This window comes from Prunus avium, chromosome 5, assembly GCF_965620075.1.
Source record: "Prunus avium chromosome 5, drPruAviu1.hap1.1, whole genome shotgun sequence".
Taxonomy (NCBI): domain Eukaryota; kingdom Viridiplantae; phylum Streptophyta; class Magnoliopsida; order Rosales; family Rosaceae; genus Prunus; species Prunus avium.
The window spans coordinates 14,301,585-14,321,188 of NC_142288.1; the positions used below are offsets into that span (position 1 = coordinate 14,301,585).

Consider the following 19,604-nt stretch of genomic DNA (forward strand, 5'->3'; position numbering starts at 1 on the left):
TGGGTTAATTATTCTTAAATAATTTAATAAAGTTGCGGACTCAAATTATGAGTATGCAAGATTAGAGAAAAAAAAATTTTGAGTTCTGAAAATACATGAATAGTTGTATTTTGAAGGATGGAAATTTAAGTTTAGCCCTAGTATAGTTGGAGATGGCGTAACCATACAAAGTGACATAGTTGGAGGTTTATTTGTCTCTTGTCAAAATATCAAGAAGGTAGAAAAGAAATAATGGCCCACGACAATATAGCTGAAAAAAATGAAGTAACTAACAAGGCAGGCAGAAGGCAATCTGAAAGGCATGGTGTGCGTTGCGTCTTCGTATTCTCTGCCCCTGCTGCGACCTCTGTCGAACAACACAGGTCTTTCCGCTCACCTCAGCTCCACACCCATATGGACCCTGAATTTCCCCACTTAACTTTACTCTTGGCAGGTCAGAATTAATCAGCTAAAGTTGTTGCTTCTCTGTTTCTTCAGGCATCGCCATCTGTAGAAAAAGCTACGTGCAATGTTGCAGAAACAAAGAACCAGAACCAGAACCAGAATCATGGTATATATAAAGCATCATCACACTCAATTTCCCTTTAGGAAATATATAGCATGATTCCTTTACATCACATATCCTTTTGTTTTCCAGTTTTGGCATTCAATGTCAAGCCAAGAGAAGACAAGTTTTGCTTGGGACGACGTTTGCTGCATTTTCGTTTCCGGAACTTATTTCAAAGGCGTTGGCAGAGAATGGTAACATATAGTTGATCATCTCTCTCCCTCTCCATATTGATATTGGTAACTCAGTTGAATTTTAAGAATTTTCTTGGAGTTTGTTAATCCAGATGTGGCTGAGGGTTTTCGCATTTACACTGATGATGTGAACAAATTCAAGATATTGATTCCTCAAGGTGAATCTAATTTTCTATGTAAAATTTTGGTTTCCTTTAACCCACAAGACCTCAAGTTAATATACTGAATGCTTTAGTATTTTGGTTTTGGAGACTGGCAAGTAGGTGCTGGAGAACCAACTGGGTTTAAATCAGTAACCGCTTTCTATCCGGAAGAGGGATATAGCTCAAGTGGGTAATCTCAATCTCATTTGGACCAATCTTGTGATTTTTGGACTTGGTTATATATAATTGCTTTGTGTGCTGCTTCAGTTAGCGTTGTGATCACGGGACTTGGTCCGGATTTTACAAAGATGGAATCCTTTGGCAAAGTTGAAGCCTTTGCTGAGACTCTGGTAGGTAGTAGTAGCTAGGCGCTTCATTTCTCCCAGTTTAATTACTTCCTGCTCATTCGAAATGCGAACGAAGCTTGTTAATTTGCTCATTAATTTTGCATTAATCTTTTGTATGGTCTTCAAACATAGGTTAGCGGATTAGACAGGAGCTGGCAAAGACCAGCAGGAGTGACAGCAAAACTTATAGATTGCAAAGCATCAAAAGGTATTGGCAGGAAGCATCACTTAGTTTACCAACTTAGGAAGATTGTTCATAAAATTGTAATGATTTGAAATTGATGATGATGATGATGATGATCAGGGCTTTACTTCATCGAGTATTCGCTACAAAAACCTGGTGAAAGTGTGAAGCACCTGTTTTCAGCACTTGGGATGGCAACAAACGGCTGGTACAACAGACTATACACCGTGACCGGACAGGTAATTGCAAGTTGCCTCCACTAGAAACTATACACTAGATAGATAGATATGCAGAGAAAACTTCATTTTAATTTCTATATTTGCACTGTGTTCTGGAATCTGGATCCCTTGTTTCTTATAATGTTAGACCTGCCAACCTGCAATGCTGACATTGCAATGTTTTGCTGCAGTACGTAGAGGAAGAATCAGATCAATACAGTTCCAATATTGAGAAGGTGAGTTTAAAAGTAAAAGTATATGTTGTGCATAGACAAAATATGGGGTGCATTTTTGCTCACCACTTTAACCATAGGTGTACTCTCACCACCATTCTCAATGCTTGACACGTGTCCATAAACATAATCATGATTCCATAAATACAAAGCAAAAGTTAACTATGGTTATGTCTATGGACACGTGTCAAGCATTGAGGATGGTGGTGAGAGTACACCTATCGTTAAAGTGGTGAGCAAAAATGCTCCCCAAAATATGTAGTTTGGCAGAGGTTAGACTAGACACTTATTTAAGATGATACACCAAACTGACGACGTTTGATTCATTTACCGATAGTGCCAAGTTTTGTTTGGTTTTGCAGGCTGTCAAATCCTTCACGTTCATTTGACAAATAACCTCCAGGCTCCAGGCAGAGTTTGAAACTTTGGATTACCAGTTTTGGTTGGGTTAATTTTACACTCAATATTTTGTGGTAATCTAATGAAATACATTTCAATCAAACATCTAGCTGCCAAGAGAAGATTGCTAAATGTATACAGATTGCGTATTTGACGACGGATTTAGTTGGATATTATTGTAGCAGCACCTTCATTTGATTGGAAATTTATAGTTTTTGCTATGCATATCTGCGTTTGGAAGAGCAATAATCCTAGCTGATGCTGCTAAATACCCAGGGAACTGAAGTTGAACCTATCTAATATCGGTTTTGAGCCCCAACCGTATTTTTTTTAGGTGAGACCCGAGGGTATCCACCGCCGACAACAGTGACTAATCCCTTTCGCCGCGGGAGCTCTCCCAATGGAGGTAGACGGCTGGCCACGAAATGCGCTCCATTCCCATGGGCGGGGATCGAACCCCCAACCTCATGGTTAAGAGCCCCAACCGTATTAATTATATGAAACAACATGCATAATGTATCGAATATGATACAAAAATTTATTGCTTGGGAGCTTGACTCTATTCTTCTGTGTAATAACAGGTTCAACAAATCAAAACCCTAAACGAATGTATCCACATGCCTCGTGTTCAAAAATCAGGCAGATTTTCAAGTTGTATTCTCCTAGAAACGCCTATAAGTGCCACTCAAATATTTCCAATTGAATCAAATCCTGGTAATTAATTTGGAGGAGTCCCTATGGCAACTTGGGGGCAGCGGTTTTGTTTTCCTTTTTTGTTCTCCTTTTCTGCTTTAGAGAGGGGAGGAGAGAGAGGAAACTAGATGGACAGTGTTTTGAACCTAAAACTAGATGATTATAAACATGCATAAACTACGGAAAATCAATCTGTTTGTATATTCTTCTCCATTCCTTCAGTTTTTTGTGCACAAGTTTTATGAATTGAAAGTGTTAGCTTATCAACAAAGAGCATGTTTTTCATTTGCTCCAGTTTTTGCCGTTCTTTCTCCATCTGTAAATCTAACTCCTCAAAATGAACAATCTTCTCTTGAATCTCTTTCATCTGCAAACCTTCTGATGGTTAGAAAATAGTTTACAACTAGAGAAGAGTACCGTACTACTAACCCCAGAATTTCACATACCTGCACCTCTGTAATCCCAGAAATTGCTCTCTCCACATCCATCTCCTCCTTTTCGAGCTGTGAATTTGCATCTACAAAAGCACCTCCCAGTTCATCTAGGTTGGTGTCCCCATTGGATTCAGCATTCGCTTCTGCGTAAGAAAGCAAGCCATTATTCTACTTGGAGTTTGATGGTCACAAAATTCTCTTCACCAAGTAAATTTATAGGATTGTCCTCCCAGTGCTAGTAAATTCAATATTTTAGAAAATCCCATGACAGGTTCGGGTCCATGTGCAATAAACTAATTGAGCATTATGCTTGAGCAGAGTTTTTAAGAAGAAGCACACCATGCTGTCTTGCATTCCAAGCCCGAGATCCTAGACTCAGTCTACTTGTTTCATAATCCGCCTCACAAAGGGTTGTTACAGCAGCACAAGCAGCAGCTTTTGCAACCTCTACACCTGCCAAAGCTGACAGGAAGGCTGCCTGAAAGGAAAGAGAGATGATACAAAAATCAATGTAACCTGAATTTTGCAAAATAAAAAAATAAAAAGAAATTTCTGAGAACACATTTACGCAAGAAATGAGAAGTCACATGTATTATTAATTAAAGAAAATAAATCAAAACTTATTATATGCTCAAGGTGACCTAACGAAAATATGCTTTGTGCCTTTTCATTTTAGAACTTTACTCAGTTCACTAAGAGAAAGGCAAGGGAACTTTTTTCTACTTGTATTACCTGAGCCATTATTGGGTTGCTTGCGTCTGCATGAGGTGTGAGACGCATTCTTTTACTTGGGAATGGTGTACCATTACTCTCCATTCCAGATTCGGAATCTACAGAGTCTTTGAAATTCCCAGAATGGAAATCAGCAATAAATTCTTCACCGAAAGGAATTTTAATGAAATGAGTGATGCATTCCTTCTCACTCCGACCGACATGTTGTGCTACCTTCCTCCAATCGTCACCATAATGCATGAGAGCTTCTAGAAGATGCAAAGTATCTTTATATGCCCAATCACTCCTCGTCTCTTCATTGATCTCAACCCTCCTGAAATCTGAAGAAGTTACACCAATCTGATAATTCCCGCGAACATAGCACCTTGCACAGAGAGTCATGTCATACTGGTACCAACAAGGAATGAAAAGATCAGTCCCAGGAACCACAATGAGATAAAATGTTACATGCAATGCAACTGCCCACGCAAGGGCAGAGCTACATGTTAGCTGCCCTGGACTATAGCCCAGTGCAACCTTGATGCAAAATACTTTTTACAGCACAATATTTTAGGATATTGCAACTCTAGCCTACCAATCTATGTAGTTTCTTCATTTTTACAGCTAGCTAGTACACAAAACCCATATTTTTCTAACTTTTTTAAGCCCAAAAAATTCCAAAGTAGCAATTCCCAATGTGGCTTATCTTTATTTTTTCAATTAACAAAATATTAGCCCACCCTTTTGAAAAGTTCTGGCTCCACCCTTGTGCCCACAAGTATTGTGAAGTGTCACACATATGACTTAGAAAAGTGGGAGTGCCCAAATTTATTTATGCAATGCAGATGTGAGGACAATATGACATATTAAGGGATTGCAAGACACCTACATGACAAAATCATGCTTCAGTCAGTCTGTTAATCAGTTCACTTCTATAATAATGATATCAAAAGAATGATAGACCTTTTCAGAAACAAAGCAGGCAATGCTACAAAGAGACTTGCAACCATGGCACACTCTCTTCTTGGGGCTCTCCTTGTTGGGAGTGGAAGAGTCCTTAGGACAACCTGTGGGGGATTCAGCGACCGGAGAGGCAGCCTTGCTGTCCTTGTCCTCCCACCTAAGGGGCTTGTTGAGCGCGGAGGAGTAATTGATCAAACCCCAAACCTCAAGAAAATCAAAAACCCTGCGAATGGAGCCAACATCACCAACGAGAGTCTTACGGGCATCAGTGAAGGTGAGCTTTCGGGCAGGGTTGTCCCTGTACTGCTTGATGATGTTGTTGCGATAGTACATGTAAAGCCTAGGATTCTTGGAAGGTGAGTGAGAATCGAAGAACTCTGGGAGGAATTGAACTTCACAATGGTGGATATGGTCCCATGAGAACCACCTGGAATAGCTAGGTACATGTACGATATGAACGTCTGAGTTAGCAGGTGGTTGAGGAGGGCGTGGAGTGGCTGTAGTCTCGGGCTTGACAGAGATTGGAGAAGGATTGGGTCGGCATGGAGTGTCAGATGAGAAGTCTTGGACTACTGATTTGGTCGTCATGGGGTTACAGCCCTGAGCTTCTAAGTTCTATAAATAAAAAATGGATGTGCTGAGCTTTGAGTCATCTCTAATTGTCCATTAAGTCTTCTTATATATATTTAACTTGATATAATGTATTTAGATTTCCAACGTCCATACATAAGCAATGGTTCTAACAAAAAGGCTCGACAGAGCTGACACATTTTCTGGAAGAAGGAAGATAAAAAACTGAAAAGGAAAATACTCAAACATAGACTTCGAATTTCTTCAAAACACCCATTTCTTTTCTATAAGATCAAAACAGATGGCAAATAGCAAATCACAAAGTAGGTACCAAATTTAAAGGAAAAAATTTCACTTCATATATGTGGGTTTCTTATGATCTGCGGACCATTCAACGGGGAAAAAGTAACCACTAGCAACGAATTGACAAAACACAACCCCTGTTTTCTTTTAAACATTCAAACATTCACTGACCAAATACATAAAGGAAAGTTTCAATGCATATTGGGAACCTCATAAACCATTATCCACAAAAACGCACAGGAGCACAATAATCACACAACAACAACAACAAAATCAAACCCATACCAGAAAACCAATAAATAAACAAACAAACTGCCTCAAAATCAATCCAAAACAATAAGCCCAAAAGAAACAAGGAACAAATAAGAAAACCACAGCCCGAAAATGCCAAAAAAGAAAAGAAAAATCCTAAGCAGAAATGCCTACTCTACCAAAAAATCAAGACGTACAAAACACAAAAATGGAAAATTTAATGAGATAGGAACTTACCGTCGAATAAATGATATTTCTAATGAGAAGACTCGATGGTTTGAGAGTGAGAGCGAAGAGATGGGATGGTTAAGGTACTAGAGAGTCGATGGAGTTGAGATTGTCAGAGAGACAGAGTGAAACGTTTCAGGAGCTCAGTGAAACACCTGGAGAGGACGATGAAGAAATAACATGTTTCGATCAATTTCACAAAATAATAAGGGTAGTATCACCATTTCAGAAAACAATAGGGGTACTGTTGCCATTTCACACAAAATAATTACCCGGAGCGAGGAGCATTGCTTCCTCTTTTCTTTTTTCTTTTTTCTTTTTTTCTTTTTTTCTTTTTTTCTTTTTTTCGTGAAAAAGGAGGTTAACACCCCAAAAGCAAACTAAACAGACTCGAACCAAATCAAACGGGTTCAAGACACCCCTAACACATCATCAGCTAATAAGGAGTAAAGCCTTCCCTTGACCCAAACTAGCAGTAAAGCCTTCAACCCAATCCCTGTTATAGTTACGAAGTACCCTTCCAGTCCCAATAGTGCCACTAGAAAATCTCCAAGAGCCATCCACATTCAGTTTGAACCATCCCACTTCAGGTGGAACTGGAAAGTCAAAATTAAGGGCAAATTGGGAAATTCATGTAAACTACTTATTAGATAAATAAACTGTTTAAAGAAAAAAACCACTGACACTACCCAAAAAACAGCCACTTTATGCCCATCCCCACTTACCGAAATTTATCATCGCAACCACCCACCTCAACTCAACAGCTTCCACCTCTACGCTTATCCCTGCATCACCAAGCTCAAGCTCAGCACCACCAGGCTTAAACCCATCAAAATGAGCAAGCCCTCTTCCAACCCACCCACAGTCGAGAGATTGGCCACGATATTCCTCAAATATATATATATATATATATCTCTCTCTCAGTTTGATTACTGCATCCCTGTTTTGGGTTGGTACAATTCTATATAAAATTGAATTTTTGGAATTTTTTTTATTGAACTTCCCTTTTTCATTCTTGAATTGTTGTTGATTGGCTTCGTTCTATTTGGACATTAGTGTTTAGTTCTCAGATTAAGAGGCTGGGTTGCTAAGGTAAGGGAGGGTTGGTTTTTGGGGAGGGTCGTGTGATTTGGCTGAGAATTAGTGAGTGTAGTAACTGGGTAAAAGTCTTATTTGACCATGTGCATCACATGTGGATGGCTTGCGAGCGGTGCAATGCGATATTTAATTAAAGCACCATCATAACAATTTTTAAAGTTGAGGGACAAAAGTAAAGTAGGGCCTTATTTGATGGACCATTGCTACAATTTAGCCTAATATTTTAGGGGCAACTCCTCACTATTAAAAACACAATGATTTCTCCACTTCCAAGTATACCAACAGGTAAAACCAAAAATTGTATTCCAAGGTAGGCCTGCACAACCTTTGTTCTTATTAAGCATATTGCAGGATAACCAAGGCTGCAAATTGTTGGGGTCTTTTTGTTGAGAGCTACAATGGGCGTGTTGGACTATTGCGAAGTAGATCGGGCTCTCTTGAGCCCTTGTCTGAGTTTGCAGCACGAGACCCTAAAACACCCCAAAAAAGTTGAGACCTTAGGGAGTGCTTTGGTCTTCTTCAATGGCTCTTCAGTACATTGAAAGTTTTGATGAGAAAGATACATCAGCTACTGTTAAGCTATTGCTTGATGATAGAGGTAGAGCAGACGCTAGAAGGGGTTTGCTTGAAACATAGTGGAACAGGTGTTCCAGCAGCTGCTACTTGTTTGATTGGGCTTCTGGCAACTTGACAAATGCTTGGTCGCTCCTTTTGGATTTCTCACCAAAATGGGGATGCCATGATTTCAACTTGACGAATGCTTGGTCGCGCCTTTTGGAATAGGGTTTTTGGAGAGAGAGAGAGAGAGAGAGAGAGAGAGAGAGAGAGAGATATATATATATATATATATATATATATATATATATATATATATAATGAGAAGATGGAAGAACCAGAGCTTGAATCTGGTGCTTCTAGCAGTGGGAGAGTATGCTTGCCCCTCTGCTTAAGTTCAAGAACCCGGCCCCAAGAGTGTTTCAAAAAGCTCGTGGAGCCTTAGGAAGCACTTTGGTTCCTCTCACCAACAAGATAGACAATTGTTACAAATCAATATTATGGTTTGGCATGAGAAGCTTATGGCATGTGAGCTGAGCCTTCATGAGTTTAGCATTAGAGAGAGAGAGAGAGAGAGAGCTTGGATTTCTTATGGAAACAAAGGTTCATAGCAAGGGGAGAGGGAGATTTGGGAAGGTTTGATTAGGGAAGAGAGGAAGGGTGGCTTGAGAAGATTCTTCCAGCCGCTTGACAAAAGCTTCGTCGCGCTCTGGATGGTTTTCTAGAAGAGAAAAGAAGAATATAGGAGAACATGGCTTGGAATTGAAGGTTCTAGCAGTGAGTGAGGATGCTTGCTTGCTTTGGATGTCTCCCTTTGCTGGGTAGGAGATCCCCCCTTTTATAGGCATTGGAAGTAGGGGTGAGCATCGGGTCGAAACCAATGGTTTCTTAACAATCCAATCCAATCCAATTTTTCATTGGATTACAGATTTTACAATCCAATCCAATATAATCAAATATCAGGATCCAATCCAATCCAATCCAATATACATTGGATTGGATTGGATTGGATGATCGGTTTGTATGAAAATATAATCCCCCACCCCGCAGACCCCTCCCCTCACCTCCGCCTTTCTGTTTTTTAACCCCCGAGCCCAGCCCCCCTTGGGTTTTCTTCTCCTCCCATTCCCCATGTAACCATCACCTTCTACCCTTAGACCAATGCTCCATACCCATATCAATCCCCCACCCCACAGATCCCTCCCCCCTCCTCCTCATTCTTTTTGTTCTCTTCCCAGCCGAGACCCATCCCGTAGCCCCAGACCCAGACCCATTCCATTCCCTAGCCCTTGCCTCCAGACCCATCCCTCCCTTCCTCCCCGACGGCAGCTACAGATCCCTGCTCCCGCCCCCCACCCACGGAACCCAGCCTGCATATGCAAGAGAGGAGCAGAAAATAGAGAGCAAAACTGGAGAAATACTCCACAATTTTTCACAAAAAAACCACCAGAAGTTCCAGTTCCCAAACAATGAGATTCGAATCCACCGCATATAACAACAAAGTGAACAATGCCCTCCTCTAAGCTTGTTCAAACTTGTGGACCCTTGGTAAATAAAGCAAGCATGCTATCTAATATATTAATAACATATGGGAGTTTGTGAGCATGTTGAGCATGCTGTGTTGTCTGTAGGAAACAAATATGAGAGTTTCTGAGCATGTTTAGCATGCTGGGTATGGGTAAGGTCAATATATTAAGTTTTAATCAATAGGAACGTATGGGAGGAACAATATTATATATATATATATATATATATATTTGATTGGTTCGGTTTTGGTTGGATTTTAAAAACTTGATCCGCCATCCAAACCGATCCAATTGGATTTTCAATTTTCTGATCCAATCCAATCCGCTGATGTTGTCGAAACCAATAAAAATTGGATTGGATTGGATTGAATTGGTCGGTTTTAGCGGATTGGTTTGGATCCTGCACAGCCCTAATTGGAAGCTCTAATTTTACCAAGTAATCCTCTCCATTTTTCTTCACTCTCTTCCATTCAATCCTATTTAGTGAAACCTCCCCAATTCAAGTGCATAGGGATGGAGCCTTTTGGGTTCCAAGGTTTTCCTACGACAGGACTCCTTCATTTTGGGTGAGGCGCCTCTTGCTTTCTCCCTGGTTTTTCCTACCAAAGCTTGATAAGAAAGGAAATGGGTAAGACTGCTGGTCTAAAGGGTGTTTCATTTCTAGCAGCCTGTGGGCACGTGGGTTTGCCTTGGTTTTGACAAGATGCTGGATATTTTGACTGATGTGGGATATTTCCAAGTGTTGTGGGTTATGGCTATTGGATATTTTCTAATGTGTTTGGGCCTTTTCTTAAGGTGATGGGCTATTGGATATTTTCTAAGGTGTTGGTTCATTTTTTCTCTCTTATGCTTACCCATATGTTTGGGCTCAAGAAATGGGCATGAGTTTTGGTGCTCCCAAGCAGCCTAAAACTTCCACTCATCGGTCCATCAAATGGGCCTCATGAACACTCATGACCATCCTTACCACAACCCGCTTAGCAAGCCCTAGCCATTCGCGTGGCTTGGGCCCACTTAAGCTTGTAGCGTGACTTGGTGCCAAAATAAAGGTTTTTCGCTTGGCGTGGCAAGTTGCTTGGCGTGTTTGTGCTCGAGCTTTTCTGTATTGCAGTGGGCTATAGCCGGGCTAAATAGTGCTTGACGGGACAGTAAGCACGGGTTCATAGAACCAGTACATTTTACAAGCTTGTTACGACCTCTCTGCATGGCGAGTTGCGTGTTTGCTTAGCATGACATGTGGACCATAACTTGCGCAAGCATATACGACAAATTCTTGCATACCCAAGTCAGGCTTCTTTCCCTGTTAAGTGTTGAATTGGGCTAGAAATATATTTGGGCCAAGCCTTGGATTTTTTGGGCCTCAACACAAATCATGCTGGAAGAAATGAGGGACTTGCAAAGGAAGCAAAATAGCTCTCGATACCTCTTTAGCTTGTGGGCACTCTCTTAGGATATGAAGAACCGTCTCTCAACTACCACTACAAATGTTGCAAGAGGGATCCAAAGTAAGTCGTTTATACCTATGCTCATTAGAAAGAATTTTCCCTTAGCAAACCAACCATAAGAAGAACTTTAGTTTAGGGGGGAACTTTCAACCTCCAAAGATGTTCCCAAAAGGGGTCGCTCCAGCCATGCATAGAAACCAACAACTCATAAGCAGTTTTAACAGTAAATACCCCATTTGCCGTAGGTCGCCAAATTTGAATGTCCTGCAAATTGCTATTAAACCCAACAGGCGTACCAATCACTTTCTGGACAAGCTCATCAATAAGAGCATCACGAAGCTATGTAACAAGGGCTCCTCAGTGACCCAGTGATCCTTCCAAAACTTGATCATATCACCTTTGCCCACTCTCCATATCACACCCTGCCTAAAAAGCTTTGCCCCATACAGAATCCCCCTCCAAGTAGAAGAACACCCTTCTTTTTTCTTTTAAGGAAGGATCCATTATGGACTGGCTTTTTAAATATTTGCTCTAAAAAATATTTGCCCTAAAAAATGTTTGCACATACCCCTTGGTCCTTACAATTGAGGCGCCAACCAGTTTTAGCCAAGAGAGCTTGATTCATAGCAGTTAGTTCTCTTAAATCCCAAACCACCCTTAGTTTTAGGGCGACAAGCCAAATCCCATTGACATAAATGAATTTTCAGTTTCTTGTCATCCTCTTTTCTTTTCAACTTAACGCACCACTACAAACTTTTTTAGAACATTCGGTCCAAAAGAAAAAACTTTTTCAGAACATTCCCAAATTCGAGTCCCCCAGTTGGTGTGGACAATGAACTCACCCCCTTCTAACCAAGTTCAAGTGCCCTTCTCATATTGACCATAGCTTATATTAAAAAAAACAAAAAAACAAAAAAACAAAAAAAAACAAAAACAAAAAAAACCAATAAACTCGCCCTCTTCCCCACAAGTTCGAGGCACCTCCTAGTATAGACTATCGCTTATATTTAAAAAAATAAATTTAAACTTTCCAACTACCATGAGTGGACATCTATGCAGCTGTGCTAAGAATAAATGTTCTTAATCAATTGAGCTACAAGCCTCTTGTCCACTATCCTAACTATCCTACTCGTTAGCCCTTAATCCAACACAAGATCAAGTAGTGAAAAACACGCATATTTCTTCATCATCACAAAGCAACACTTTAGTTGCCCTTTATGTCCCAACTGCTGAATGCATGTGACTTGTGAAGAGTGAGTCCACTTGGCTTGTCTTTGTTGGACTTGGTTGTCAAAACATTGCATTTTCTCAAGTAGCACTTGTAAATATCAACATCAGCCATCTAGTTTCAGATGGAAACAAAACAAAGTGGAGAAATCTTTCCACTGATTAATAAACTCCACATCCTTCAAATCAGAAGGATCAATATCAATAGACGAGACGAGTTTTACTATATCAGTACAAAAAAATTCTCCTTTCCAAAGAAATAGAATACACCTGAAGCTTCTCTCCTTGTGAAGCCAGGCACTCGAAATTATATAAACTACAGGGGCTTTAGTTTTCAGCGGAAATCCTAGCACTATTATGCACAACATTTGAACCACATTACAATTATGGACCAACCAACACACGACACCAGAGACTATACACCCAAAATGTTGGGGCAAGACTATATAAAAGAATCATATGTTGATTCTAACATGACTTTTTACAGAGATTTTTTTATTCCTGTATGGCTGCTAGAAACCTGATTCCAGCACCCTCCAATCAATGACACCCCCCGCCACTTTTCCTGAGTAACGGAAGTAAAAAGGTTTAGATGCACCGAGGATAAACGTCCTACAGCGAAGAGCAGCAGGTTTCCTCCATCCTTCTCTGCCATCTGGAGCGACTCAGACATCTGTTTTCTCTGGTGAGCATGACTACGTATGACCTGCGGAAAACTGAATTGTATAAGACCGAGGCATAAATCTAGAAAGAAGTAAACCTTGGGATGCCAGGGCTTGCAATCATAAATCATAATCAGACTGAAGACACATCCAGATCAACAACACAAATTCAAACTGGCAAAAAGAAATTCATGCTTAGAGTTGGGTAATGAAATCCAGCATGCAAACAAAATGCTCCAACAAGAATCACTATCTTTATTATTTACAATCATTGAGTAAGCACTAGAAGAGCAATTTCATATCTAGCTAAACAACAGTGTAGAATCTTATTAGGTGAAGAACAGGAGACTACTAATGGCAATGGAAAACCACAAACATTTGCATATAGGTTACAAATTAATTAATATTACAACAACAATCTAGTAATCATTCCATTAAATTGATTTGGACGCCGATCTCCAACCTAGACCATGAAACCGCATGATCATCAGTTGGCCATCAAAGGTATCCTGAGAATATTATTAATTCAACTTGCCTTGCTCTTTCCAGAAAAAGTCTGTATAATCAGAATTTACAGAGCTCTTGCTTAACCTTACACATGTAAAGAAGATGACAAAATTTACCTCTAGAATGCAAAATAAAATTTGCAAGGCTAGATCTGAAGCCCGCCACTTAAGTAGCAGTTCTGCTGCTCTTAGTCCTGCTGCAATCTAAGGATACCTGCAAACAATATTAAGAAAACCTCAGAGCATTACCATACTAGTGGCAGGTAGATGCCTTTTTCTTTCTTTTGTTTTTCTCCGAGAAATAGATATAGAACTGACTGAACAAAATTCTATCCTGATGTGGGACTAACCTCAATCAACCCCTCACCCAGCTGTTTGCTCAGAACCACTACCCTGCATATATTGGGGAGCAGAAACTATAAAATGTGGTTGTGCCGCAACACTTGCTACCATACCTGATAAAAAATCATAGCACTTTTCCAGTTAGGTTTACCTACATGCTACATGGTGTATTGATCTAGATGAAAAATCTATCTAGCTGTCTTTATGTCTCCAGCAGGAGACTTCAAAGACTGCTTTACATTTGCTAAATTTCTGTTCTTCCATATTCTTTCTCTATTCTATAAACTTAAAAGGATATAAATCTAAGCCTTTCAGTATCTGTGTTTAGGAAGAAAAAATGCAGCCCCTTTCCTCGCTAGTATTGAATTTAATCTTTCCTTGCTAAATAAACAAATCATTCTGTTATGTTTTACTGTAGACAGGCTGAGCCATGTAGGACAAATAAAAATGGGCATAAAAAAGAACTACAATCTATCATGATCTGCCATCATTTTAGATAGTCTGATCAAGCCAGAGTGGTCAAGCCTCAGATTTTTTTAATGTCAAAAAGTATGAGCTCTACTAGGTGCATGTTGGTGGCACAAAACTCCACTAACATTATATTGAAAGAATAAAGAAAAATTTCAGGACATAAATGTACCTGTAGGATATGGTGCTTGAACTGTAGGCACTGGGGTAGTTGTAACTGCATTAACACTGGGTCCACCAAATTGGACTATCTGCTGAGCAGGCATTGCATATCCATGAACTGTAGGATAACCCTGACCACCAGGTATTGTTTGACCCAGTTGTCCATAAGGATAAAGAGCAGCATTAACCGTCCCTGGAACTCCATACATCTGAAGATATTGCTGACCCGCATAGGGGTTGTAAACACCCTACCAAAGAAATGACAACACAATTTTGGGAGCAAGTCAGCACATACAACAACATAATATCCACATTCATAAATCCAAAGAAAATACATTCACAATTGTGCTGCCACTTAAGAACATTACTGACCTGTGAATAAGTGTATTCAGGTCCATAAGTTGCATACCTGCATGTACAAAACAACCATTACAAGTTTAAATTTTAGAATTTCTATAGACAGAACATGGATGAGTTAACGTCCATCTTCATCAAAATGAAAATAAAATTATACACATGACACTGCATTACACAACATAAGACACCACTACAAATCCATTACAATGCAAGGACCAAGGTTTCGGGCTAAACTACAGGCTGAAGTGCTCCAGCACACTGAATGAGCAAACTCATGTATGAGATCAATCAATTAAATGGCAAGACTAGGAAACACAATTCTTGGTCCTCATTAAAGCCACCAATCCTAAGTCTTGCCTGTCCAATAAATATTAATCTACATATCCTCCACAACTACCAATTTCATTTCCTGCATTTACCAATCACACCATGTCACACCATCGTAGTCTAGACAAACGAACCATGATTACTAAGGGAATGACTAAGAATCTCTATTATTGAATGGCATTGCATGCTGTAATTGCCACATGCCACACAAGAAAGCATGGAAGAGAGAATAGTTGCTAAAAACAAAGTACCCAAAATAACTCAGATGTCACTAATCATTCCATGATCAACCCAATTAATATCAAACATTGAAAACATACATACCAGTCAGCTAATAGTACACAATTAAACAGAACTCTGTGGCATCATCAAATCTTATAAAAAGAACAGTAGTGGTTCTCAAAAAAACATAAGCACATGTGGGAACTGACATGCTTAAATGAAAGAAACGTACACTTAAAAAATAAAGAAAAGTTAACTATGTGCCTACCACATAATCCTACACATAGTAAAGTAGTGGTTTTAAAGGCACATAAGCGCATATGAGAAACGCCATGCTAAAACGAGAGAAATGTGCATTTAAACAAAACACAAAAAGACTTCTACTTGATGTAGATGCTGAAAATATCTCATCATCGACTCAGAGTATATTTTCCTTGATTTACTGAACAAGAAATTTGAGCAAACTTATGAAATGGTAAAAGAAGAAACTTGTCAGCAGAGCAATAACATTTAAGTATTAATGAATAGCCCAGAGCAGTACGTAATCCAACTTTGAATCGTTCCAATAACATAATATTCTCTCAACGATTATTAGATTGATTTGATACCTTAAACCCAATTAACCTGAGAAGACTCTGTATCGTAGTTTACAGATTATACAATTAAAAACAAGCTTTAAATGCACAACTCACCCATAATTAGGATACATTAGCCCTTGTTGATAGTTGTAAGGAACAGGTTGCTGGTAGCCATATCCTCCAATGTAAGCCCCTCGGGTAGCTTGCATGCTTCCAATGTATGGAGCAGCTGGTCTCGGGCGCCCTGCAAGTAAAAATTGCAAAGTACAATAAGCATATTTCAGTACTAGGAGAAAGGCTAGGCTAATATGCACAAAAATAACCGTTAGAAGTGAAATGATGGAATCACTCATGAGCATAGTTCTATTTTCTTCAAATCCGTGGAGGATTTTTCTGCTCAAAATAAATAGTGCAAATACAATCATCACCCAACACAATGAAGTTTCAACTGAGCAAGAAATGGGAAACTACAAAGCGGGAACTTTTGGATAGTTATCCATCCAACAGACTGGGAAACCATACCATAATGCATAGGTGGCCTCGGCCGCCTGAGTGAAGCCAGATTACAATTTGCCCGCCTGCCATCGATAATTGGAGTTGGATCGGCACAGGCTCGTGCAGCAGCCTCTGGTTCTCGGAAAGTCACCTAAACCCTCCATGTAAATACAAACAGAAACCAAGTCATTTCTAAAGTCAGACAGAACACATCCTTGATTCTTCATACAAAAGGCGATTAGATTGCATGTGCTTCGCAGCTAACTCAAACTCATATTCATTTAGAAAAAACGAATAAAAATGAAGAATCATACAAACCCAAAAACTGAAAACAATAATAAATACTCACAAAGCCATAGCCTTTGGATCGGCCTGTGTTCTTATCGGAAATAACAACGGCCTCGAGAATCTCTCCGAACTGCTCGAAATAGCGGCGCATAGTGTCGCTGTGCGTCTCCCAGGCGAGCCCCCCAACAAAGACCTTGGTGTAGGTCGTGTCACCAAAAGGGGAATTCTGGAACTGGAACCCAGATGGGCCGGAACTGGAACTCGACCCAGAACTCGGATACGCCATGAATGACAGTTGTTTTTAGCCAAACAGAGTAGAACCCAGATAGCCAGATAGCGGCAGAGGAAGACTCGGAAAGGAAAGAAGGAGAAGAAAAGACGACAGAAATAGAGAGGCTAGTAGAGTTGATAGCAGTAGGAGATGGTAAAGCCGACCCAATAGATAGAGGAAGGCAATAGTTAAAAGAAAAACCCTAGCAAAAACCCTAGATTTGGTGGGAGATATACTGGGGATCCATTGAATTTTGGTAGGAGATTCGTGGGAACAGGGGATGGTCAATTTTGGCAGGAAATAAATAAGGAGGCACACAGTGATTTGATTAAATTAAACCCCCAATAAACCAAATAAGAAAATTAATAAAAAAGGGAAGAAAATTATGAAGAAAAAGAAAGTTGGTTTAAAAAAGAAAAGAAAAACCCCAGATGGGCCATGAGGAGGGGCTAGGTCGGTGCTAGTGGTGGGATTGGATGGAACATATAGAGCATGGACTGGCTGGCTCTCTATACGGAATAAAAAGGAAAAGCGATATCACAGAGAGAGAGAGAGAGAGAGAGAGAGAGAGAGAGAGAGATGTTTGGATTGGGAGGTTGGTGATGGTAAAAACTTGCTAGTAGTAGCGGAGGTGAAGTAGAAGTGGTTTCCTTTTCTCTTTCCTCATCGCAGTTTCTACTTGTTGTTGTGAGTGTGACCTTGTTGACGACGGAAAGGAAAATGAAGAGAAATTGAAGAGGAAGGACAAACAAGGACTCATCATAATCACTCAAGGGAAAAGCGTAATCATTTCCACTCGAAGAGAAACAAAACAAACAACAATGACCAAGACTATTTGCCTTTTTATTTCTTGAAATTTTAATAAGAAGAAAAGTATGAGACTTTTCCCATTGTATTCTATTCTTTTGGGGTTGGAGAGTTCTCAGAGACAAAGACGACAACTCGGGTCGGGAGTTTGCGGCTGTGGGACCCACCTTCAACCCCCCCTCTAAAACCTAGTTTAGTTTAGTTTAGTTTAGTTTAGTTTAGTTTGTTGGCGTCAACTATACTTACGGTATGACGCCAACGCGGAACCAACACGGGAACACGAGGCCTTTCCTTTGGAGTTTGGACTCTCGGATTCTTCTTTTGTCACGAATTTTGAGTCTCGAATGTTCTTGTCACTTTCTCAATAAAATTAAAATAAAATAAAATCATAACTTAGTTCAATTTTCTTTTGTCACTTTTATCAACTTTAATGTAATGAAAATTACCTACATATATTAACCCAAAATTCATTCACTTCCTTGTTCAAAGGGAAACGGTGTTTCACTACATATGTGGCTTCTTATGCATTGTGATTAGGGTTGGGCAGCCGAACCGAATTGCACTTAGATGGCAAATGAATTTTGTCGAGACCACTTCAACCGAAAGAGTCAGTTCATCAAGAAATCGGCTCAATTTTGTCGATTTCACCGAGAAACCAAAGACAAAGAACAAGGAAGAAAGAGAGAGCATGAGACGAATATGGAGGAGAGAGAAGATGTGAGCTCTTAAATATATTTTCTTATACAATAATAACACAATTAAACTTCTTAATAAAGTGCTATGGCGTTGGCATTATAAGATAGAGGTGAGGGGCTTGAGTCCTCATGCGTCTAACTTCTACTAATATTTAGCATTTTAAAAGCATCAATTTGGTTCAGGTGAACCGGTGATCGGATATTTATGAATTGCGAACTCAAGGCCGATTCGGTTACAAATTTATTTTATAAAAATCTAATCAAAACAAGCTGATTGGTTTTGGTTGGCTTGCTAATATTTAGCATTTTAAAAGCATTAGTTTGATTAAGATGAACTAGTGGTTTGGATATTTGCGAACAACGAATCATGAGCCAATTCGGTTTAGTTTCCCACTAAAAGTTTTGTAAAAAATCAAATCAAATCAAATCAAGCTGATCAATTTGGTTTGGTCAATTTTAAAGTGAAACGGTACAATCTTTAGTTTTTTAAACCTTTTGTGCTTCTTGTTGTTGGTAGACTAGTCTATATTTGAATTAATCATTTTACGGTTAATGTGGTTCTGTATATGCATTATCGCCTTTCTTTCCAAAAATAATAATAAAGACAATAAGAATTCCACATCTATATAAAGGCGGGAGATTCTTCATTACAGAGTATCAAAATGCGAACTTGTTACAGAGTTTCGTTTTTAATCGACTGATTATTTCTATGGTGCAGATTTTAAAAAAAACATTATGTCTCACACTCTCCGTCTCCCTCCTCCCTCTCTTCCTCCATTCTCATTTCTTCCCCCATCTGTGTTGCTGAAATTTTCCTTCCTTTTATATTTATTTTTTTCCTTCCATCTCCCTTCCTTCTTTCGCACTCTCTGTCTCCTTCCTCCCTTTCTTCCTCCATTCTCATTTCTTCTCCCATCTGTGTGGCTGAAGTTTTTTTTTTTTTTTTTTTTCCCGTACATCTCCTCTCTTCTCCCATTTCTTGCGGTAGCTCCTCCTCTCTCTCCCTCTGATTTCCCTTCTCTTTGTCCTTCCCTATTCTTCTCTCCTCTCCACAGTTGTTTGCTTTCTTCTGGGATTGGAGAGTTTGTTGGGGGTTTGGATTTTGACTGTGGGGCTTTGGGTGTTTCTGGTGGGGAGCATTTGGGTTGCTATAT

At 39.7% G+C, this 19,604-nt stretch overlaps 3 protein-coding genes across 7 annotated transcripts; 1 reads left to right on the plus strand and 2 right to left on the minus strand.

Annotated features, from left to right (window-relative positions):
- The first annotated feature begins 206 nt into the window (after positions 1–206).
- LOC110755094 (Photosystem II reaction center PsbP family protein) lies at positions 207–2,490 on the plus strand. Of its 2 annotated transcripts, none has more exons than XM_021956255.2 (10): positions 207–362; positions 478–550; positions 638–741; positions 834–899; positions 993–1,070; positions 1,152–1,234; positions 1,364–1,439; positions 1,536–1,654; positions 1,825–1,869; positions 2,229–2,490. In XM_021956255.2, the coding sequence occupies exons 1-10, from the start codon at positions 302–304 to the stop codon at positions 2,253–2,255; spliced, it is 732 nt and encodes a 243-aa protein (XP_021811947.2). In that variant the 5' UTR covers positions 207–301; the 3' UTR covers positions 2,256–2,490. The 2 variants fall into 2 exon arrangements, with proteins under 2 accessions (XP_021811947.2, XP_021811948.2); XM_021956256.2 differs by having other exon boundaries at positions 1,005–1,070.
- A 606-nt stretch (positions 2,491–3,096) lies between these two features.
- Positions 3,097–7,533, minus strand: SWI3B (switch subunit 3). 2 transcript variants are annotated; one of them, XM_088253564.1, is made up of 8 exons: positions 7,145–7,533; positions 6,692–7,015; positions 6,429–6,574; positions 5,067–5,681; positions 4,125–4,511; positions 3,732–3,870; positions 3,405–3,535; positions 3,137–3,333 (listed from the first exon to the last, which is right to left on the minus strand). In XM_088253564.1, the coding sequence occupies exons 4-8, from the start codon at positions 5,652–5,654 to the stop codon at positions 3,322–3,324; spliced, it is 1,257 nt and encodes a 418-aa protein (XP_088109690.1). In that variant the 5' UTR covers positions 5,655–5,681; positions 6,429–6,574; positions 6,692–7,015; positions 7,145–7,533; the 3' UTR covers positions 3,137–3,321. The 2 variants fall into 2 exon arrangements, with proteins under 2 accessions (XP_088109689.1, XP_088109690.1); XM_088253563.1 differs by lacking the exon at positions 7,145–7,533 and having other exon boundaries at positions 3,097–3,325; positions 6,692–6,715.
- A 4,870-nt stretch (positions 7,534–12,403) lies between these two features.
- On the minus strand, positions 12,404–17,801 carry LOC110755090 (RNA-binding (RRM/RBD/RNP motifs) family protein). Of its 3 annotated transcripts, XM_088253542.1 has the most exons (8): positions 16,739–17,795; positions 16,417–16,540; positions 16,009–16,138; positions 14,783–14,819; positions 14,421–14,658; positions 13,789–13,893; positions 13,556–13,652; positions 12,404–12,976 (listed from the first exon to the last, which is right to left on the minus strand). In XM_088253542.1, the coding sequence occupies exons 1-6, from the start codon at positions 16,961–16,963 to the stop codon at positions 13,802–13,804; spliced, it is 846 nt and encodes a 281-aa protein (XP_088109668.1). In that variant the 5' UTR covers positions 16,964–17,795; the 3' UTR covers positions 12,404–12,976; positions 13,556–13,652; positions 13,789–13,801. The 3 variants fall into 3 exon arrangements, with proteins under 3 accessions (XP_088109668.1, XP_088109669.1, XP_021811943.1); XM_088253543.1 differs by lacking the exon at positions 13,789–13,893 and having other exon boundaries at positions 16,739–17,800; XM_021956251.2 differs by lacking the exon at positions 12,404–12,976 and having other exon boundaries at positions 13,560–13,652; positions 13,789–13,831; positions 16,739–17,801.
- Positions 17,802–19,604: the final 1,803 nt, after the last annotated feature.